Consider the following 21025-nt stretch of genomic DNA (forward strand, 5'->3'; position numbering starts at 1 on the left):
TTCAATGAGTCATTATTTTACCCTATTTGCATAAGCATTTACTTCCTTGTAATCTGCATATTTAATCATGAAATACTTACCCCATTGTCTGTTAATGCTAGCATGTGGTTCTTCCCACCTGCTATACATAGTACTTGCATCTGATTAAAGTGCGATAATAGTCGGGGTTCAGAACCATCACATATTGAGGAACACAAGACCTTTCCATTCATGAGTGGAGCAAGAGGAGTGGGTCCTCCCATCACATGAGGAATGCTGCCATTGTAAGTAGGCTGGAAAAAATGCACAAACATAAGCACCTATCCACCGAGGCCTGTCTCTCACATAAAATGTGTCAAAGTAAACGAATACTGCAATGTACAGGATATAACTTGTAGCATCTTTCAGTGCTATCAGGCAACACAATAAAAAATAATGTCATCACTTCTACAATGGGTAACAAGACATTTTAGCCACCTTGTAGAACCCAAAAGAATGAACACCTCACAAATAGACAATTTCACAATTTTTTTTAACCTCAACTGCCATCTCCCATCAAGAAAAAGTGACCCCAACCAAGGTAACAAATTCACTATTATTTATTCAGTCTTGCTAGAATTGTGCTGACATTACAATTCGCCTTACTGTCCAACTGCAACATCTACTCTTCCCGACTCTAAAAGTCAAGTGTAGCTAACTAGTTTCCCTGAATTCCTTTATAAATGTTACACTGCTCATGCTCAAAAAGGACAATCATTAAAACCATGTCTTCATTCACTCCTATTCAACACACAAAAGCCTGATGGATGCTCAAGCCCACTCCCTCCAACCATTCTTGGGATGACCCCTTCCTCTCCTACCTAATGCACCTGGGTATGTCTACCCCATATCTGCTTCCCAGGACTACCAACAGGGAAGTGAAAGGTAGGCCTGTGGCCACCAGGCAGCAGCAGAGGTGTATGGGTACAGCTCCCTTATCAGTAGTCACTGGAAACAAGTATGGAGTAGGCATACCCAACTGTATTTTATTGGGTTCCTGATATAGGCAGTGTGTGTCTAAGCTTGCCTGGCAGGAAGGAAGGAAGGAAGGAAGGAAGGAAGGAAGGAGAGAGAGAGAGAGAGAGAGAGAGAGAGAGAGAGAGAGAGAGAGAGAGAGAGAGAGTGAGTTAGAGAGAGAGAGTGAGTTAGAGAGAGTTAGAGAGAGAGAGTTAGAGAGAGAGTTAGAGAGAGAGAGAGAGAGAGAGAGAGAGAGAGAGAGTTAGAGAGAGAGTTAGAGAGAGAGTTAGAGAGAGAGTTAGAGAGAGAGAGAGAGTTAGAGAGAGAGTTAGAGAGAGAGTTAGAGAGAGTTAGAGAGAGAGAGAGAGAGTTAGAGAGAGTGTTAGAGAGAGAGTTAGAGAGTTAGAGAGAGAGTTAGAGAGTTAGAGAGAGAGTTAGAGAGAGAGAGAGAGAGAGAGAGAGAGAGAGAGAGAGAGTTAGAGAGAGAGAGTTAGAGAGAGAGAGTTAGAGAGAGAGAGAGAGAGAGAGAGAGAGAGAGAGAGAGAGAGAGAGAGAGAGAGAGAGAGAGAGAGAGAGAGAGAGAGAGAGAGAGAGAGAGAGATAGAGTTAGAGAGAGAGAGAGAGAGAGAGAGAGAGAGAGAGAGAGAGAGAGAGAGAGAGAGAGAGAGAGAGTGAGTGAGTTAGAGAGTTAGAGAGACAGAGTTTGAGAGAGAGAGACAGAGTTTGAGAGAGAGACAGAGTTAGAGAGAGTTAGAGTTAGAGAGTTAGAGTTAGAGAGAGTTAGTTAGAGAGAGACAGACAAAGAGAGAGAGAGAGAGAGAGAGAGTTAGAGAGTTAGAGTTAGAGAGAGTGAGTTAGAGAGAGAGCAGGTTAGAGAGAGTGATTTAGAGAGAGAGTGAGTTAGAGAGAGACAAAGAGAGAGAGAGAGAGAGAGAGAGGGAGAGAGAGGGAGAGAGAGAGAGAGAGAGAGAGAGAGAGAGAGAGAGAGAGAGAGAGAGAGAGAGAGAGAGAGAGAGAGAGAGAGGGGGTTATAGTTAGTTATGGGGTAAGCATACCCAGCTACACTAAATATACATCTTTTAACTCAAAGACTGTCTCCTGCCAAGGCAGGGTAACCCATAGAAGAAAACACATTCACCAACATTCACTCAATGAGAGTCTTTCCAGAAGTGTGCTTATATAAGAATGAGATGATCGTGAGGCTGCAGCATCCCCACTCCTCCTTCAGTGTGAATAAAAGATTGGAAAACTAAGAGAATAGGTATAATTCAAGCTGTTCATCACTTGTACAGATATTAAACATGATTTATATTCTTTCTAAACAAACGACCCTTTTTAATAAGATTCTGTAAAATAATAATCATTATAAGACTAAGTATATTTAAGACATTTGTCCTTATTCTTGACTAGATGACTACTACTTTTTTTTTTTTGAAAACAATAATTTATATTAGGATGTTGTCTTTTAGAGGAAGAAGAGATATCAACAGCCATTTAGTTAGCATCATACATATTTTTATGTATCATGTCACTTGATGTACCTTTTAAAAAATACTATCATCTATATATTGTATAATGAAACATTTAACAACTTTTCAGACAAAAGCATTTTCTTGGTTATAGATACAAAATACATTCAGGAACACTAGAGATTCGAAAGGATGATCTCATCGGATAATACTCCATCCCACCTCATGCAAACAAGATTCTCAAATTTACAGCATTAATAACCCATGTATTTGCTTAACTTTCAAACATTATCATCAAATCTTTAACTTCTAGCTCAGTGGTAAAGCAGTTGCACAGGTGTCCCTACACCTTGCTGCTCCTGTTCATCCATTAGAATGCTGCAAGTCACGGCCTTAGGAAAAGGACCAAAATACTACCCCAATGGAAATATGACACGCTGTTTGACTTTCTTGTTTTTTTTTTTAAACAAACCGGCCGTATCCCACCAAGGCAGGGTGGCCTAAAAAGAAAAATGAAAGTTTCTCTTTTTAAATTTAGTAATTTATACAGGAGAAGGGGTTACTAGCCCCTTGCTCCCGGCATTTCAGTCGCCTCTTACAACACGCATGGCTTACGGAGGAAGAATTCTGTTCCACTTCCCCATGGAGATAAGAGGAAATAAACAAGAACAAGAACTAGTAAGAAAATAGAAGAAAACCCAGAGGGGTGTATATATATACGCTTGTATATGTATGTGTAGTGTGACCTAAGTGCAAGCAGAAGTAGCAAGACGTACCTGAAATCTTGCATGTTTATGAGAGACAAAAAAGACACCAGCAATCCTACTTTACAGGTTTCCCTTTTATACTCACTTGGCAGGACAGTAGTACCTCTCTGGGTGGTTGCTGTCTACCAACCTACTACCTGTACTTTCTTGGGTTATCCTGGGTTAATTATTTTCAGAGTTAATAATTCAAGTCTCATTCTTCTGAATTATTTTTTCAACACGCAGGCCGTCTCCCACTGAGGCAGTGTGACCCAAAAAAACAAAACACTTTCACTATCATTTCACACTATCACTGTCTTGCCAGAGGTGTACAGATATTATTATTATTATTATTATTATTATTATTATTATTATTAACACATCGGCCGTTTCCCACCAAGGCAGGGTGGGCTGAAAAAGAAAAACTTTCATCATCACTCACTCCATCACTGTCTTGCCAGAGGCATGTTTACACTACAGTGTAAACAACCAACCTTTCCTAGGCCAACCCCTACCCCACCTTCCCTCCACAACAGATTTATACACTCTCGAAGTCATTTTATTTTGTTTCAACCTCTCTACATATCCAAACCATCTCAACCCCTCTTCAGCCCTCTGGATAATAGTTTTGGCAATCCCACACCTCCTCCTAATCTCCAAACTACGGATTCTCTGCATCATATTCACACCACACATTGCCCTCAGGCATGACATCTCCACTCCCTCCAGCCTTCTCCTTGTTGCAACATTCACAACCCATGCCTCACAACCATACAAGAGCATTGGTATAACTATACTCTCAAACATTCCCCTCCTTGCTTTCATGGATAAAGTTCTTTGTCTCCACAGACTCCTCAGTGCACCACTCACCTTTTTTTTCTCATTAATTCTATGATTCACCTCATCCTTCACAGATCCATCTGCTGACACAGCCACTCTCAAATATCTGAACACATTCACCTCCTCCATACTCTCTCCCTCCAATCTGATATACAATCTTCTGTTACCTAATTTTTTGTTATCCTCATCACCTTACTCTTTCCTATATTCACTTTTAATTTCCTTCTTTTATATACCCTACCAAACTCATCAACCAACCTCTGCAACTTCTCTTCAGAATCCCCAAAAAGCACAGTGTCATCAGCAAAGAGCAACTGTGACAATTCCTACTTTGTGTTAGATTCTTTATCTTTTAACCCCACACCTCTTGCCAATACCCAAGCATTCACTTCTCTTACAACTCCATCTATAAATATACTGAACAACCATGGTGACATCACACATCCCTGTCTAAGGCCTACTTTTACTGGGAAATAATCTTCCCCTCGCCTACATACTCTAACCTGAGCCTCACTATCCTCGTAAAAACTTTTCACAGCTTTCAGTAACCTACCTCCTATGCCATACATTTGCAACATCTGCGACACTACCCCCCTATCCACCCTATCATGTGCCTTTTCCAAATCCATAAATGCCACAAATACCGCTTTACCCATATTGAAATACTGTTCACCTATATGTTTCACTGCAAACAATTAGTCTGCACACCCCCCTACCCTTCCTAAAGCCTCCCTGTTCATCTGCTATCCTGCTCTCAGTCTGACTCTTAATTCTTTCAATAATAACTCTACGATACACTTTACCAGGTATACTCAACAGACTTTTTTTTCTTTCTTTCAACACACCGGCCGTATCCCACCGAGGCGGGGTGGCCCAAAAGGAAAAACGAAAGTTTCTCCTTTTACATTTAGTAATATATACAGGAGAAGGGGTTACTAGCCCCTTGCTCCCGGCATTTTAGTCGCCTCCTACAACACGCATGGCTTACGGAGGAAGAATTCTGTTCCACTTCCCCATGGAGGTAAGAGGAAATAAACAAGAACTAGTAAGAAAATAGAAGAAAACCCAAGGGGGTATGTGTATATATATGCTTGTACATGTATGTGTAGTGTGACCTAAGTGTAAGTAGATGTAGCAAGATGTACCTGAAACCTTGCATGTTTATGAGACAGAAAAATGGACACCAGCAATCCTACCATCATGTAAAACAATTACATGCTTTCGTTTTACACTCACTTGGCAGGACGGTAGTACCTCCCTGGGCAGTTGCTGTCTACCAACCTACTACCTAGAACTCAACAGACTTATTCCCCTATAATTTTTTACACTCTCTTTTGTCCCCTTTGCCTTTATACAAAGGAACTATGCATGCTGTCTGCAGATATTATATTCAATAATTAATTAATCAAGCATTCTACTTAATGAAGGACCTAAATTGGCTAACAGAGATGGGATTCACAAATAAAAAAAGAAAAGAAATATTGACTAACCTCCTGATCTTCTGGAAGAGAAACGACGAGACCAGAAAAAAGTTTGGGGTTAGTAGTGGCTCTTGGGCCATGACCAAGAACCCCATAATCAGGAGTACCCCAAGTATAGAGAGCACCACCAATTATTACAGCAGTGTGACCGTAACCACAGCTTAGCACCTGCCGACGCACCTTTTCAACTGGAACTGGCACAGTCTGCAAGGTTTAAAAGAGAAACTTGCAATTAATCTTGAATACCGAGAGAAAACTATAATTTACAACATAAAAGTATACATTTAAAGCTACAGGAGGGCCCTGCATATTTTGCACCTCTTTTTTGGTGTTCCACCTTTTCAATGACTTTCAACTGAGCCATTTTTCATTAAGTTCAGTGCTTTTACTGCTTTTCTGCCATTTTCACACAGCAGTTGCATAAGGGAAAAGCAACTGGCATCATATTTTAAGTATTGTATGTACTAGGTTGTCCTCGAAAAGGTTGGAGGGAGGGGGTAAAGGAGGCTTTGTGGGCAAGTGGCTTGGACTTCCAACAAGCGTGCATGAGCATGTTAGATAGGAGTGAATGGAGAAGAGTGGTTTTAGGGACTTGACGAGCTGTTGGAGCATGAGCAGGGTAATATTTAGTGAAAGGATTCAGGGAAACCGGTTATTTTTATACAGCCGGATTTGAGTTCTGGAAATGGGAAGTGCAGTGCCTGCACTTTAAAGGAGGGGTTTGGGATATTGGCAGTTTGGAGGGATGTGTAATAGGACAGTATATATATAATTGGGGCCCTGATACTATACATTCTATATGAAGTTTATTATTTCAGGTCACTTTTTATATTTTATCTTTACATGTGCTTCTAAACTGTTGTATCTGGGTGCCTCTGCAAAAACAGTGATTATGTATGAATGAAGTGAAAGTGTTGAATGATGATGAAAGTATTTTAGTTTTGGGGATTTTCTTTCTTTTTGGGTCACCCTGCCTAGGTGGGAGACGGCCGACTTGTTGAAAAAAAAAAATGTACTGTGTATTTATTTTACTTTATCTTTTTTTATGCCTAGCTGTATTGAGCACTTAATATATGACAGTGTAAACATCAGGTTTTTTAGACACATTTAATAATGAAAAAGCTCTTTTCCAAGTGTTGATAATTTTGGCTTACTACTTGAGGTCAGAAACCTAAGGGCCAAACAAATGAGGCCTTTCTGTATTATCTTACCTCATTCCTGCATTTCAAGTCATCTATCCTTTTGTGTCCCTGAATTCTGAGGTACTCACATCATTCCTCGCCTATTCCTCCATCTGAAACGCACTACCTTTTTTTATTCCTATATTTTACGATGATGTATTATTTGATTTCATTCCTCCAGCCAGGGTGTGGTTCATACATCAGTCTGTGTGCGGCCAGCAGAAACAGCCTGGTTGATCAGACCTTGATCCACCGCGAGGCCTGGTCTCAGACCGAGCCACGGGGGCATTGACCCCTGAAACTCTCTTCAAGTATACTCCATGTGAAGCCATTTATCCTTTCTTAATCCTCCATATGAAGATATTTATCTTATTCCTTCATTTGCAGCATTCCTTTTATTTTATTTCTCTATTTGAAGCGCTCTTCTTTTTCTTACATTTGAATCTATTATCTTTTCTTATTACTGCATTTAAAGGTACCTGTCTCTGCTTATTCCTGCATTTGAAGGTATCTTTCTTTTTTTTATTCTATCTTTGAAGCCTTCTATATTTTCTTAAATCTATCTTTTTTTTTAAATTTCCCTACTTAAGAGTTAAAAACAAAAAATTATCTAGTATTAAACACCTTTGAAGGAACATAAAGGCTCTACTAATTTTTTTTTTTTTGGTCATAGTTAAAACAGCTACCACTTGCTTGCGGACAACTAGGCAAAAAAAAAAAAATAAATAAATAAAAAAAAAAGTGCAAAAGTAGAGGTAATAAGTAATGACATGATAGACATAAAATGCAGCAGGAAAAATGAAAGTTTCTCCTTTTACATTTAGTAATATACAGTGGACCCCCGGTTCGCGATACTAATCCGTTCCTGAGAGCTCATCGTAAACCAAAAGTATCAGAAAGCGAATCAATTTTTCCCATAAGAAATAATGGAAATCAAATTAATCCGTGCAAGACACCCAAAAGTATGAAAAAAAAACTTTTACCACATGAAATATTAAGTTTAATGCAATAGAATATTAATTACAATAACAATAACAATAAATAACGAAAGAATAATTGACACCTACCTTTAATGAAGATCTGGTGATGATTGATGGGATGGGAGGAGGGGAGTGTGTGGATGGTGTTAGCATTTAGAAGGGGAATCCCCCTCCATTAGGACTTGAGGTAGCAAGTCCTTCTCCGGGGTTACTTCCCTTCATCTTTTAATGCCACTAGGACCAGCTTGAGAGTCACTGGACTTCTGTCGCACAACATAACTGGCAGCCTCACCATGCCTAATCACACTATATATACCACCACGATTCTTAAATCTTTCAAACCAACCTTTGCTGGCCTTAAATTCACTCACATCACCACTAGTTGCAGGCAATTTTTTTACCAAATCGTCATGCAACTGCCTAGCCTTTGAGAGATGCTATCTCCTGCTGTTTTACATTTATCCACACCAATAACAGTCTCTCAACATTTTCTAACACTTGCGGTCGCTGTTTTGTAATCACAGTTGCACCTTTTGCAAGAACAGCTTCCTTGATTGCCGTTTTCTTGCTCACTATAGTAGAGATGGTTGATTGGGGTTTACTATACAACCTGACCAGCTCCAATACACGCACTCCACTTTCGTACTTTGCAATTATCTCTTTCTTCATTTCAACAGTCATTAGCACCCTTGGTCTCAAAGGTTTGGCACTGGGAGCTTTCTTGGGGCCCATGGTGACTTATTTTGCAAAAACAGGCACCAAAAACAGTGATAATATGGATAATATGGAATGTACCGAATGTATCCTTAGATGCACGCACACTGGCTGGCTTGTAAACACTGGCACACACGGGGCAGTTCAGGCCACACATGGACACGTCTCGTATGAACCACATCGCATACCGGGTTTTGTATCGGAAAGCGAGGCAAATTTTCTGCGATATAATGCATCGGTTACCGGATTTATCGGATACCGATAGCATCGCGAACCGGGGGTCCACTGAATACAGGAGAAGGGGTTACTAGCCTCTTGCTCCTGGCATTTTAGTCGCCTCTTACAACACGCATGGCTTATGGAGGAAGAATTCTGATCCACTTCCCCATGGAGATAAGTGGAAATAGACAAGAACAAGAACTAGAAAGAAAATAAAAGAAAACTCAGAGGGGTGAATATGCATGTATATGCTTGTACATGTATGTGTAGTGTGACCTAAGTGTAAGTAGAAGTAGCAAGACGTACCTGAAATCTGGCATGCTTATGAAACAGAAAAAAGGACATCAGCAATCCTACCATCATGTAAAACAATTACAGGCTTTCATTTTACACTCACTTGACAGGACGGTAGTACCTCCCTGGGCGGTTGCTGTCTACCAACCTACTACCTATAAAATGCAGCAATACAGTACCTTAATTAATTAATTAATGACATTTTGTCCACGTTCCTGGAGCAAGTGAAATATTGCTAATTAATAAAGGTTCCATACTGCTTGTACCTCAAAGTGCTCCTTGACTCATAATGGGGTTATATTCCAATGAACCCATTTTAAGTTGAAAAATATGTCAAATATTTTTTTTTAATATGTCGTCCATTTCCCACTGAGGCAGGGTGACCCAAAAATGTAAAAAACTTTCATCATCATTCAACACTTTCACCATCATTAATACATAATCAATGTCTTTGCAGGGGTGCTCAGATACGGCATTTTAGATGTCACTCCGAACAACCAATATCCCAAACCCCCTTCTTTAAAGTGCAGGCATTGTACTTTCCATCTCCAGGACTCAAGTCTGATTAACCGGTTTCCCTGAATCCCTTCACAAAATATTACCCTGCTCACACTCCAACAACTTGTCAGGTCCCAAAAACCATTCATCTCAATTCACTCCTATCTTACACACTCATGCATGCTTGCTGGAAGTCCAAGCCCCTCACACACAAAACCTCCTTTACCCCCTCCTTCCAACCTTTCCTAGGACGACTCCTACCCCGCCTTCCTTCCACTACAGATTTATATGCTCTCCAAGTCATTCTACTTTGTTCCACCCTCTCTAAATGACCAAACCGAATATGAATACGTATGTGATATATGAATAAGTAAATAAATAACTACTGCCACTAAATAAGTAAATAAACAAATAATTGCTGTAACTAACTAAATACCAGCATTCTTTTTTTTTTTTTGGGGGGGGGAGCACTACCCCACCTTGGTGGAAGATGGCCAGCATGTTAAAAAAAAAAAAGTTTCAACTATCAATAAATGATGACTGCTGAATGTGCATTGCTATCGCACTACTGTAAAGTCAAAATATCATAAGTCAAACTACTATAAAGTGAAAAACAGGTGGCATGTACCCATCACAATCAGCATATAGAGAATCATGAAAGTTTTTAAATTTCAACAATGGATTACAAGGAAAGATTCACTGTGATGGAGTGAGAGAATGCTACAGAAACTCTGTTTAAAATTATTGGTACCGAACACATCACAGAACCCCAGAGCCCCTACGGGCCTACAGCACATCCCTGGGAAATTATAATGCTCAGAATAATGCAGTTCCTGAATCCACTTGTATATCTAAGAAAACTTTCTCCATACATACAAGCTGGCCCTGTTTTACAGTGTACTTCATTTTACGGTGTTTCACTAATGCAGCAGTTTTCAATTATACCCATTCTTCATGTATTCAGATTTTCCACAATAAACATTTTTTTTTTTTTCAACAAGTCGGTCGTCTCCCACCGAGGCAGGGTGACCCAAAAAAGAAAGAAAATCCCCAAAAAGAAAATACTTTCATCATCATTCAACACTTTCACCACACTCAAACATTATCACTGTTTTTGCAGAGGTGCTCAGAATACAACAGTTTAGAGGCATACACGTATAAAGATACACAACATATCCCTCCAAACTGCTAATATCCCAAACCCCTCCTTTAAAGTGCAGGCATTGTACTTCCCATTTCCAGGACTCAAGTCCGACTATATGAAAATAACTGGTTTCCCTGAATCCCTTCACTAAATATTACCCTGCTCACACTCCAACACATTGTCAGGTCCCAAGTATCATTCGTCTCCATTCACTCCTATCTAACACACTCATGCACGCTTACTGGAAGTCCAAGCCCCTCGCCCACAAAACCTCCTTTACCCCCTCTTTCCAACCCTTTCGAAGACGACCCCTACCCCTCTTTCCTTCCCCTATAGATTTATACGCTTTCCATGTCATTCTACTTTGATCCAGTCTCTCTAAATGACCAAACCACCTCAACAACCCTTCTTCTGCCCTCTGACTAATGCTTTTAATAACTCCACACCTTCTCCTAATTTCCACACTCCGAATTTTCTGCATAATATTTACACCACACATTGCCCTTAGACAGGACATCTCCACTGCCTCCAACCGTCTCCTCGCTGCTGCATTTACCACCCAAGCTTCACATCCATATGAGAGTGTTGGTACTACTATACTTTCATACATTCCCTTCTTTTTCTCCATAGATAACGTTTTTTGACTCCACATATACCTCAATGCACCACTCACCTTTTTTCCCTAATCAATTCTATGATTAACCTCATCCTTCATAAATCCATCCGCCGACACGTCAACTCCCAAGTATCTGAAAACATTCACTTCTTCCATACTCCTCCTCCCCAATTTGATATCCAATTTTTCTTTATCTAAATCATTTGATACCCTCATCACCTTACTCTTTTCTATGTTCACTTTCAACTTTCTACCTTTACACACATTCTCAAACTCATCCACTAACCTTTGCAATTTTTCTTTAGAATCTCCCATAAGCACAGTATCATCAGCAAAAAGTAACTGTGTCAATTCCCATTTTGAATTTGATTCCCCATAATTTAACCCCACACCTCTCCCGAACACCCTAGCACCCCTTCTCCTGTAGACATTTACTAAAAAAGAGAAGAAGAAAAACTTTATAAAACTGGATGCTTGAATGTGCGTGGATGTAGTGCAGATGACAAGAAACAGATGATTGCTGATGTTATGAATGAAAAGAAGTTGGATGTCCTGGCCCTAAGCGAAACAAAGCTGAAGGGGGTAGGGAAGTTTCGGTGGGGGGAAATAAATGGGATTAAATCTGGAGTATCTGAGAGAGTTAGAGCAAAGGAAGGGGTAGCAGTAATGTTGAATGATCAGTTATGGAAGGAGAAAAGAGAATATGAATGTGTAAATGCAAGAATTACGTGGATTAAAGTAAAGGTTGGATGCGAGAAGTGGGTCATAATAAGCGTGTATGCACCAGGAGAAGAGAGGAATGCAGAGAAGAGAGAGAGATTTTGGGAGATGTTAAGTGAATGTATAGGAGCCTTTGAACCAAGTGAGAGAGTAATTGTGGTAGAGGACCTGAATGCTAAAGTAGGAGAAACTTTAAGAGAGAGTGTGGTAGGTAAGTTTGGGGTGCCAGGTGTAAATGATAATGGGAGCCCTTTGAATGAACTTTGTATAGAAAGGGGTTTAGTTATAGGTAATACATATTTTAAGAAAAAGAGGATAAATAAGTATACAAGATATGATGTAGGGCAAAATGACAGTAGTTTGTTGGATTATGTATTGGTAGATAAAAGACTGTTGAGTAGACTTCAGGATGTACAGGTTTATAGAGGGGCCACAGATATATCAGATCACTTTCTAGTTGTAGCTACACTGAGAGTAAAAGGTAGATGGGATACAAGGAGAATAGAAGCATCAGGGAAGAGAGAGGTGAAGGTTTATAAACTAAAAGAGGAGGCAGTTAGGGAAAGATATAAACAGCTATTGGAGGATAGATGGGCTAATGAGAGCATAGGCAATGGGGTCGAAGAGGTATGGGGTAGGTTTAAAAATGTAGTGTTAGAGTGTTCAGCAGAAGTTTGTGGTTACAGGAAAGTGGGTGGGGATATAGTTTTGGAGTGGTTGGTGCAATTATTTAATAAATGTATGGAAGAGGGTAAGGTACCTAGGGATTGGCAGAGAGCATGCATAGTTCCTTTGTATAAAGGCACAGGGGACAAAAGAGAGTGCAAAAATTATAGGGGGATAAGTCTGTTGAGTATACCTGGTAAAGTGTATGGTAGAGTTATTATTGAAAGAATTAAAAGTAAGACTGAGAATAGGATAGCAGATGAACAAGGAGGCTTTAGGAAAGGTAGGGGGTGTGTGGACCAGGTGTTTACAGTGAAACATATAAGTGAACAGTATTTAGATAAGGCTAAAGAGGTCTTTGTGGCATTTATGGATTTGGAAAAGGCATATGACAGGGTGGATAGGGGGCAATGTGGCAGATGTTGCAGGTGTATGGTGTAGGAGGTAGGTTACTGAAAGCAGTGAAGAGTTTTTACGAGGATAGTGAGGCTCAAGTTAGAGTACATAGGAAAGAGGGAAATTATTTCCCAGTAAAAGTAGGCCTTAGACAGGGATGTGTGATGTCACCGTGGTTGTTTAATATATTTATAGATGGGGTTGTAAGAGAAGTAAATGCGAGGGTCTTGACAACAGGTGTGGAGTTAAAAGATAAGGAATCACACAAAGTGGGAGTTGTCACAGTTGCTCTTTGCTCATGACACTGTGCTCTTGGGAGATTCTGAAGAGAAGTTGCAGAGATTGGTGGATGAATTTGGTAGGGTGTGCAAAAGAAGAAAATTAAAAGTGAATACAGGAAAGAGTAAGGTTATGAGGATAACAAAAATATTAGGTGATGAAAGATTGGATATCAGATTGGAGGGAGAGAGTATGGAGGAGGTGAATGTATTCAGATATTTGGGAGTGGACGTGTCAGCGGATGGGTCTATGAAGGATGAGGTGAATCATAGAATTGATGAGGGGAAAAGGGTGAGTGGTGCACTTAGGAGTCTGTGGAGACAAAGAACTTTGTCCTTGGAGGCAAAGAGGGGAATGTATGAGAGTATAGTTTTACCAACACTCTTATATGGGTGTGAAGCATGGGTGATGAATGTTGCAGCGAGAAGGCTGGAGGCAGTGGAGATGTCATGTCTGAGGGCAATGTGTGGTGTGAATATAATGCAGAGAATTCGTAGTTTGGAAGTTAGGAGGAGGTGCGGGATTACCAAAACTGTTGTCCAGAGGGCTGAGGAAGGGTTGTTGAGATGGTTCGGACATGTAGAGAGAATGGAGCGAAACAGAATGACTTCAAGAGTGTATCAGTCTGTAGTGGAAGGAAGGCGGGGTAGGGGTCGGCCTAGGATAGGTTGGAGGGAGGGGGTAAAGGAGGTTTTGTGTGCGAGGGGCTTGGACTTCCAGCAGGCGTGCGTGAGCGTGTTTGATAGGAGTGAATGGAGACGAATGGTTTTTAATACTTGACATGCTGTTGGAGTGTGAGCAAAGTAACATTTATGAAGGGGTTCAGGGAAACCGGCAGGCCGGACTTGAGTCCTGCAGATGGGAAGTACAGTGCCTGCACTCTGAAGGAGGGGTGTTAATGTTGCAGTTTAAAAACTGTAGTGTAAAGCACCCTTCTGGCAAGACAGTGATGGAGTGAATGATGGTGAAAGTTTTTCTTTTTCGTGCCACCCTGCCTTGGTGGGAATCGGCCAGTGTGATAATAATAAAAAAAAAAACCATGGTGACATTACACATCCCTGTCTAAGACCTACTTTTACCGGGAAGTATTCTCCCTCTCTTCTACACACCCTAACCTGAGCCTCACTATCCTCATAAAAACTCTTAACAGCATTTAGTAACTTACCACCTATTCCATATACTTGCAACATCTGCCGCAATGCTCCTCTATTCACTCTATCATATGCCTTTTCTAAATCCATAAATGCAACAAAATTTCCCTACCTTTATCTAAATACTGTTCACATATATGCTTCAATGTAAACACTTGATCTACACATCCCCTACCCACTCTGAAGCCTCCCTGCTCATCTGCAATCCTACATTCTGTCTTACCTCTAATTCTTTCAATTATAACCCTACCGTATACTTTTCCTGGTATACTCAGTAAACTTATTCCTCTATAATTTTTACAATCTCTTTTGTCCCCTTTCCCTTTATATAAAGGGACTATACATGCTCTCTGCCAATCCCTATGTACTTTCCCTTCTTTCATACATTTATTAAACAAAAGTACCAACCACTCCAACACTATATCCCCCCTGCTTTTAACATTTCTGTCATGATCCCATCAGTTCCAGCTGCTTTACCCCCTTTCATTCTACGTAATGCCTCACGTACCTCCCCCACACTTACATTCTGCTCTTCTTCACTCCTAAAAGATGGTATACCTCCCTGGCCAGTGCATGAAATTACTGCCTCCCTTTCTTCCTCAACATTTAAAAGTTCCTCAAAATATTCTCACCATCTACCTAATAAGTCCCTTTCCCCATCTACTAATTCCCCTACTCTGTTTTTAACTGACAAATCCATACTTTCCCTAGGCTTTCTTAACTTGTTTAACTCACTCCAAAATTTTTTCTTATTTTCATTAAAATTTCTTGACAGTGCCTCTCCCACTCTATCATCTGCTCTCCTTTTGCACTCTCTCACCACTCTCTTCACCTTTCTTTTACTAAATATATTCGCAGTATTTAGATAAAGGTAGGGAAGTTTTTATTGCATTTATGGATTTAGAAAAGGCATATGATAGAGTGGATAGGGGAGCAATGTGGCAGATGTTGCAAGCATATGGAATAGATGGTAAGTTACTAAATGCTGTAAAGAGTTATTATGAGAATAGTGAGGCTCAGGTTAGGGTGTGTAGAAGAGAGGGAGACTACTTCCCGGCAAAAGTAGGTCTTAGACAGAGATGTGCAATGTCACCATGGTTGTTTAATATATTTATAGATGGGGTTGTAAAAGAAGTAAATGCTAGGGTGTTCAGGAGAGGGATGGGATTAAATTATGGGGAATTAAATGCAAAATGGGAAGTGACACAGGTACTTTTTGCTGATGATACTCTGCTTATGGGAGATTCTAAAGAAAAATTGCAGAGGTTAGTGGACGAATTTGTGTAAAGGTAGAAAGTTGAAAGTGAACATAGAAAAGAGTAAGGTGATGAGGGGTATCAAATGATTTAGATAAAGAAAAACTGGATAACAAATTGGGGAGGAGGAGTATGGAAGAAGTGAATGTTTTCAGATACTTGGGAGTTGACGTGTCAGCGGATGGATTTATGAAGGATGAGGTTAATCGTAGAATTGATGAAGGAAAAAAGGTGAGTGGTGCTTTGAGGTATATGTGGAGGAAAAAAATGATATCTATGGAAGCAAAGAAGGGAATGTAGGAAAGTATAGTAGTACCAACACTCTTATATGGGTGTGAAGCTTGGGTTGTAAATGCTGCAGCAAGGAGGCGGTTGGAGGCAGTCGAGATGTCCTGTCTAAGAGCAATGTGTGGTGTAAATATTATGCAGAAAATTCGGAGAGTGGAAATTAGGAGAAGGTGTGGAGTTAATAAAAGTATTAGTCAGAGGGCTGAAGAGGGTTTGTTGAGGTGGTTTGGTCATTTAGAGAGAATGGATCAAAGTAAAATGACATGGAGAGCGTATAAATCTGTAAGAGAAGGAAGGCGGGGTAGGGGTCGTCCTCGAAAAGGTTGGAGGGAGGGGGTAAAGGAGGTGTTGTGGGCGAGGGGTTTGGACTTCCAGCAAGCGTGCGTGAGCATGTTAGATAGGAGTGAATGGAGACAAATGGTATTTGGGACCTGATGATCTGTTGGGGTGTGAGCAGGGTAATATTTTGTGAAGGGATTCAGGAGAACCGGTTATTTTATATAACCGGACTTGAGTCCTGGAAATGGGAAGTACAATGCCTGCACTCTAAAGGAGGGGTTTGAGATATTGGCAGTTTGGAGAGATATATTGTGTATTTTTATATGTACACTATATACTTCTAAACTGTTGTATTCTGGGCACCTCTGCAAAAACAGTGATTATGTGTGAGTGAGGTGAAAGTGTTGAACGATGATGAAAGTATTTTCTTTCTGGGGATTTTCTTTCTCTTTGGGTCACCCTACCTCGGTGGGAGACGGCCGACTCGTTGAAAAAAAAAATATATATACAGTGGACCCCTGCATAACGATTACCTCGAATGCGACCAATTATGTAAGTGTATTTATGTAAGTGCGTTTGTACGTGTATGTTTGGGGGTCTGAAATGGACTAATCTACTTCACAATATTTCTTATGGGAACAAATTCGGTCAGTACTGGCACCTGAACATACTTCTGGAGTGAAAAAATATCGTTAACCGGGGGTCCACTGTATATATTCGCCACTCACTATAAGCTAAGGATAAAAATAATTTAAGGTAAGTAATGTGTGTACTGCACATGCATTTTTTAGGCCTAGCTATATTGCCCACTTAATGTATGACAGTAAAAACATGTTATCAGGCAGTACAAACAGGTCCCTCTTGTACTATAGTGAAGAATCAGTTTTTTATTTTTATATACAGTGGAACCCAGGATTTCGTCCTTAATCCGTTCCAGGTCGGTCGGTCTAAATCCGAAACGTACGAAACCCGAAGTAACATTTCCCACAAGAAATAATGTAAATGCAATTAATCCGTTTCAGACACCCAAAAATATTAACAAAAAATAAATTTTATAGAGAATAACTATAGTGTTGTAGCTCTTCAGTGGTTAGCTCTTCCCTGTGGTTGTCCACCAACTCTTCCACATCATGGCCACTCACATCCAACCCCATGGACTTCCCCAAAGCCTCAATAGATTCCGCAACAGGCATAGAGTTGGCAAGTTTACACAAACTTATATTAAGTTAGTAATAGAACTAGGCATTAAAACACAATAAAAAGGAATATACATACACAGCACATTCATTACTTATCTTAAAATATTTGTAGTCTTAATGTAGGATGAGAGGTGAGTAGTATATTTATTTGTAGTCCCAGGCAGACTACATCCGCCTGGGCTAATATCGAATTAAGCCTGAACACAGCTTAAATACAATAAATACTATACTATAAATATTTTAAGGTAAGTAATGAGTGCACTATGTGTGTATTGTACCTTTTTATTGTTTTTTGATGTTAGTGTAAACTTGTTATCTAGTGTTTGTATGCATTTATAAGTGGAAAAAAAGGGTGTTCCACTTTACGGCGATTTCCGCTTTACGGCGGTAGCCTGGAACCTAACCCGCCGTATAAGTGGGGCCCTACTGTATTTGTAGTCCCAGGCAGACTACATCCGCCTGGGCTATATCTACCAGCTACATACACTGCAGCCCACAGCCATATTATTACCATCGACATACCATGTTCACTGAGTATCATTTCTAACAACTACCTTTAGATGCCATCATAAACAAAGGGAGAAGTAATGAATAATTTATGCCAAGAATTGTAAACAAAAGCATTATGTAAAGTGTATTAAGGGTGGTGACTGGGCCAGACGCAGATTCATACAGTTTTCTCTAACGCTGGACCAGAGAAAACTTAATGTTTTCCCTCCACCAACTCACCCCTTGATAGCATATAAGCACTGCATGTTTATATGCTATGTAATGTGTTTCATATATAATTCCGAAGAAAATATCAGACGGATTAATGAAAATGTCTATATTAACGTAAAATAAAACATTTAATGTGTCCAAGAATGAGTCACGAACGTATGAACAGCCCAGGCGGACATGTCTGATACGTACGATTTCCGGGTGGAGGTACGAAATCCGGACCAAAATTTCTCCCAAAAAAGTGGTCTTAATCTGAAATGTAAGATAGTCGGTGCATGCGAAATCTGGAGTTCCACTGCACCTCACTTTTCCCAGTAGTTTGCCTACTGGTGGGAAAAGTATGAAAGGGATGAAGAGGGAATAGAATGGGGTAAATAGAAAGAGCTATCAGTACTGTATTACTAATATAGCACATGACTATCCAATACAACGTATTCTTCCTGTATTATATATATTTTTTTTAACAAGTCGGCCATCTCCCACTGAGGCAGGGTGACCCAAAAAGAAAGAAAATCCCCAAAAAGAAAATACTTTATCATCATTCAACTCTTTCACCTCACTCGCACATAATCACTGTTTTTGCAGAGGTGCTCAGAACACAACAGCTTAGAAGCATATACGTATAAAGATACGCAACATATCCCTCCAAACTGTCAATATGCCGAACCCCTCCTTTAGAGTGCAGGCATTGTACTTCCCATTTCCAGGACTCAAGTCCGGTTATATAAAAATAACTGGTTTTCCTGAATCCCTTCACTAAATATTACCCTGCTCACACTCCAACAGATTGTCAGGTCCCAAATACCATTCGTCTCCATTAACTCCTATTGAACACGCTCATGCACGCCTGCTGAAAGTCCAAGCCCCTCGCCCACAAAACCTCCTTTACCCCTTCCTTCCAACCTTTTCGAGGATGACCCCTACCCCGCCTTCCTTCCCCTACAGATTTAAATGCTCTCCATGTCATTCTACTTTGATCCATTCTCTCTAATGACCAAACCACCTCAACAACCCCTCCTCAGCCCTCTGACTAATACTTTCATTAAGTCCACACTTTCTCCTAATTTCCACACTCCGAATTTTCTGCATAATATTTACACCACACATTGCCCTTAGACAGGACATCTCCACTGCCTCCAACCGCCTCCTCACTGCTGCATTCACAACCCAAGCTTCACACCCATATAAGAGTGTTGGTACTACTATACTTTCCTACATTCCCTTCTTTGCCTCCATAGATAATGTTTTTTGTCTCCACATATACCTCAATGCACCACTCACCTTTTTTTCCTCATCAATTCTATGATTAACCTCATCCTTCATAAATCCATCCGCCGACACGTCAACTCCCAAGTGTATGTAATTTGTAAACTAAACTAATTAACTGTACACTAAAGTATTTAAACATATTATAACAATTATAAACCGAATGTACAAGAATACCAATATGGTAGCACAGCATATATGTATTCCATTTTTTTTTTACCTTAGTGGCTGGCAGTAAGGTGACCCAAAGAAATCACATTCATTATCATTTATTCAGTCGCTGTCTTGTCAGAAGTGTACTGACAATACAATTCAAATTACTCTCTGACTGTAGCATCCCCACACCTCCTTCAGAGTACATGCACTGTCCCTTCCACCTCCAAAACTCAAGTCTAGCTAACTGGTTTCCCTTGAATCCCTTCATAAATGTTACCTTGATCATACACTAACAGAATATCCATTAAAAAAAAAACACTTTGCTCCATTCATTCCTCACATGATTGAATTACCATATAATTTTATTAATATGCTTCACAATCACATCTATTCAAGCAAATTGCCTTAATATATGATAAAAGATAAATAAAAGAAAAAAAGGAAAAAATATATGTTAATGGTGCCAAGTTTTAGGAAGGTCATTTAATCATGTTTCACTCATCAATACAAATATTTTACATATAAATAATTTACACAGCTGCATTTTATACAAACAATATAGGCATTCTAAACCTGATAGCCTTATATAAGTTTTCAAATACTGTATAAATTTGATCATACCTCTTTGGGAGTTTCCATTTTGTATGTCAGGAGATCAGGATTGTACTTCCACCCTCTTCTTTGATTTAGTTGAATGATGATGGACAGAAACACCTCTACAAATGCTTCTACAGATACTAGTTCTTCATTACCATATGGCAGGAGACATGAATTTTGAACCATTGATGATAGAGGAGGAAAGGCTTGCTTTTTACCATTTGTTGTTTGCAGGAATGGCCTGATGGCTGGCTGTGTAGGATTGTAAAGGTCAGCCATGCGGCGCAGTACAGGGATTTCCACTGTTGTCAGCAGACTCAGAACCAAAGCAATGTGCCTCCTAGCTAATGATGGTCGAACTAGGAGAACCTGCCGCAACTCTGGATCTGATACACAATGGAGATAGCCAGCTTCCCTTTCTCGTGCAATTGGTAAAACACCATCTTGATTGGTTGAACTACTAAGTTGCTCAGGACTTAAAGTATCTAAAATTGGTGAAGCGCGAGATGATAACAAAACTTGTAGCTTTTCTAGGTAAAGTCCTCGAGATGCAGCTAAATACTGCAGTGTCTCCCAACGCCAAGCACCTGCAGCAAGTGTTAATGACAAAACTTCATCATAGTGCTGATTATCCCTGAGAAAAAGCAGTAAATTTCTCAAGGCTTGTTGTTGAGGAGGAGGCTTGCGAGGCCCTGGCAGACACAAGTGATGGAGATGACACATAATAGCCAGATTGGCCAAATTTCGCCGCTCCTCAACACCCAAATCTGGGCCACTAACACCACTTGTCAGAGTACCCATATAAGTGAGGAACTCGGTAACCAATCCCTGGGCAGCAAACTTGATTGAGCACTTCACATGGGGGCACTGAAAAAATGAGAGACTAAAGTTACAG

At 40.1% G+C, this 21025-nt stretch overlaps 1 protein-coding gene across 6 annotated transcripts in view; it reads right to left on the minus strand.

The window, feature by feature from the left end:
- ca (RCC1 and BTB domain containing protein claret) overlaps positions 1 to 21025 on the minus strand; it is a 110458-nt gene that overhangs the window by 48255 nt on the left and 41178 nt on the right. For all 6 annotated transcript variants that reach the window (XM_053800391.2, XM_070100356.1, XM_053800390.2 and 3 more), the window contains exons 11-13: positions 20155 to 20997; positions 5521 to 5715; positions 81 to 272 (exon numbers count right to left, since the gene is read on the minus strand). In XM_053800391.2, coding sequence (XP_053656366.1) covers positions 81 to 272; positions 5521 to 5715; positions 20155 to 20997 — 1230 coding nt within the window. The remainder of the gene's footprint in view (positions 1 to 80; positions 273 to 5520; positions 5716 to 20154; positions 20998 to 21025) is intronic.

This window comes from Cherax quadricarinatus, chromosome 72 (assembly GCF_038502225.1).
Source record: "Cherax quadricarinatus isolate ZL_2023a chromosome 72, ASM3850222v1, whole genome shotgun sequence".
Classification (NCBI taxonomy): domain Eukaryota; kingdom Metazoa; phylum Arthropoda; class Malacostraca; order Decapoda; family Parastacidae; genus Cherax; species Cherax quadricarinatus.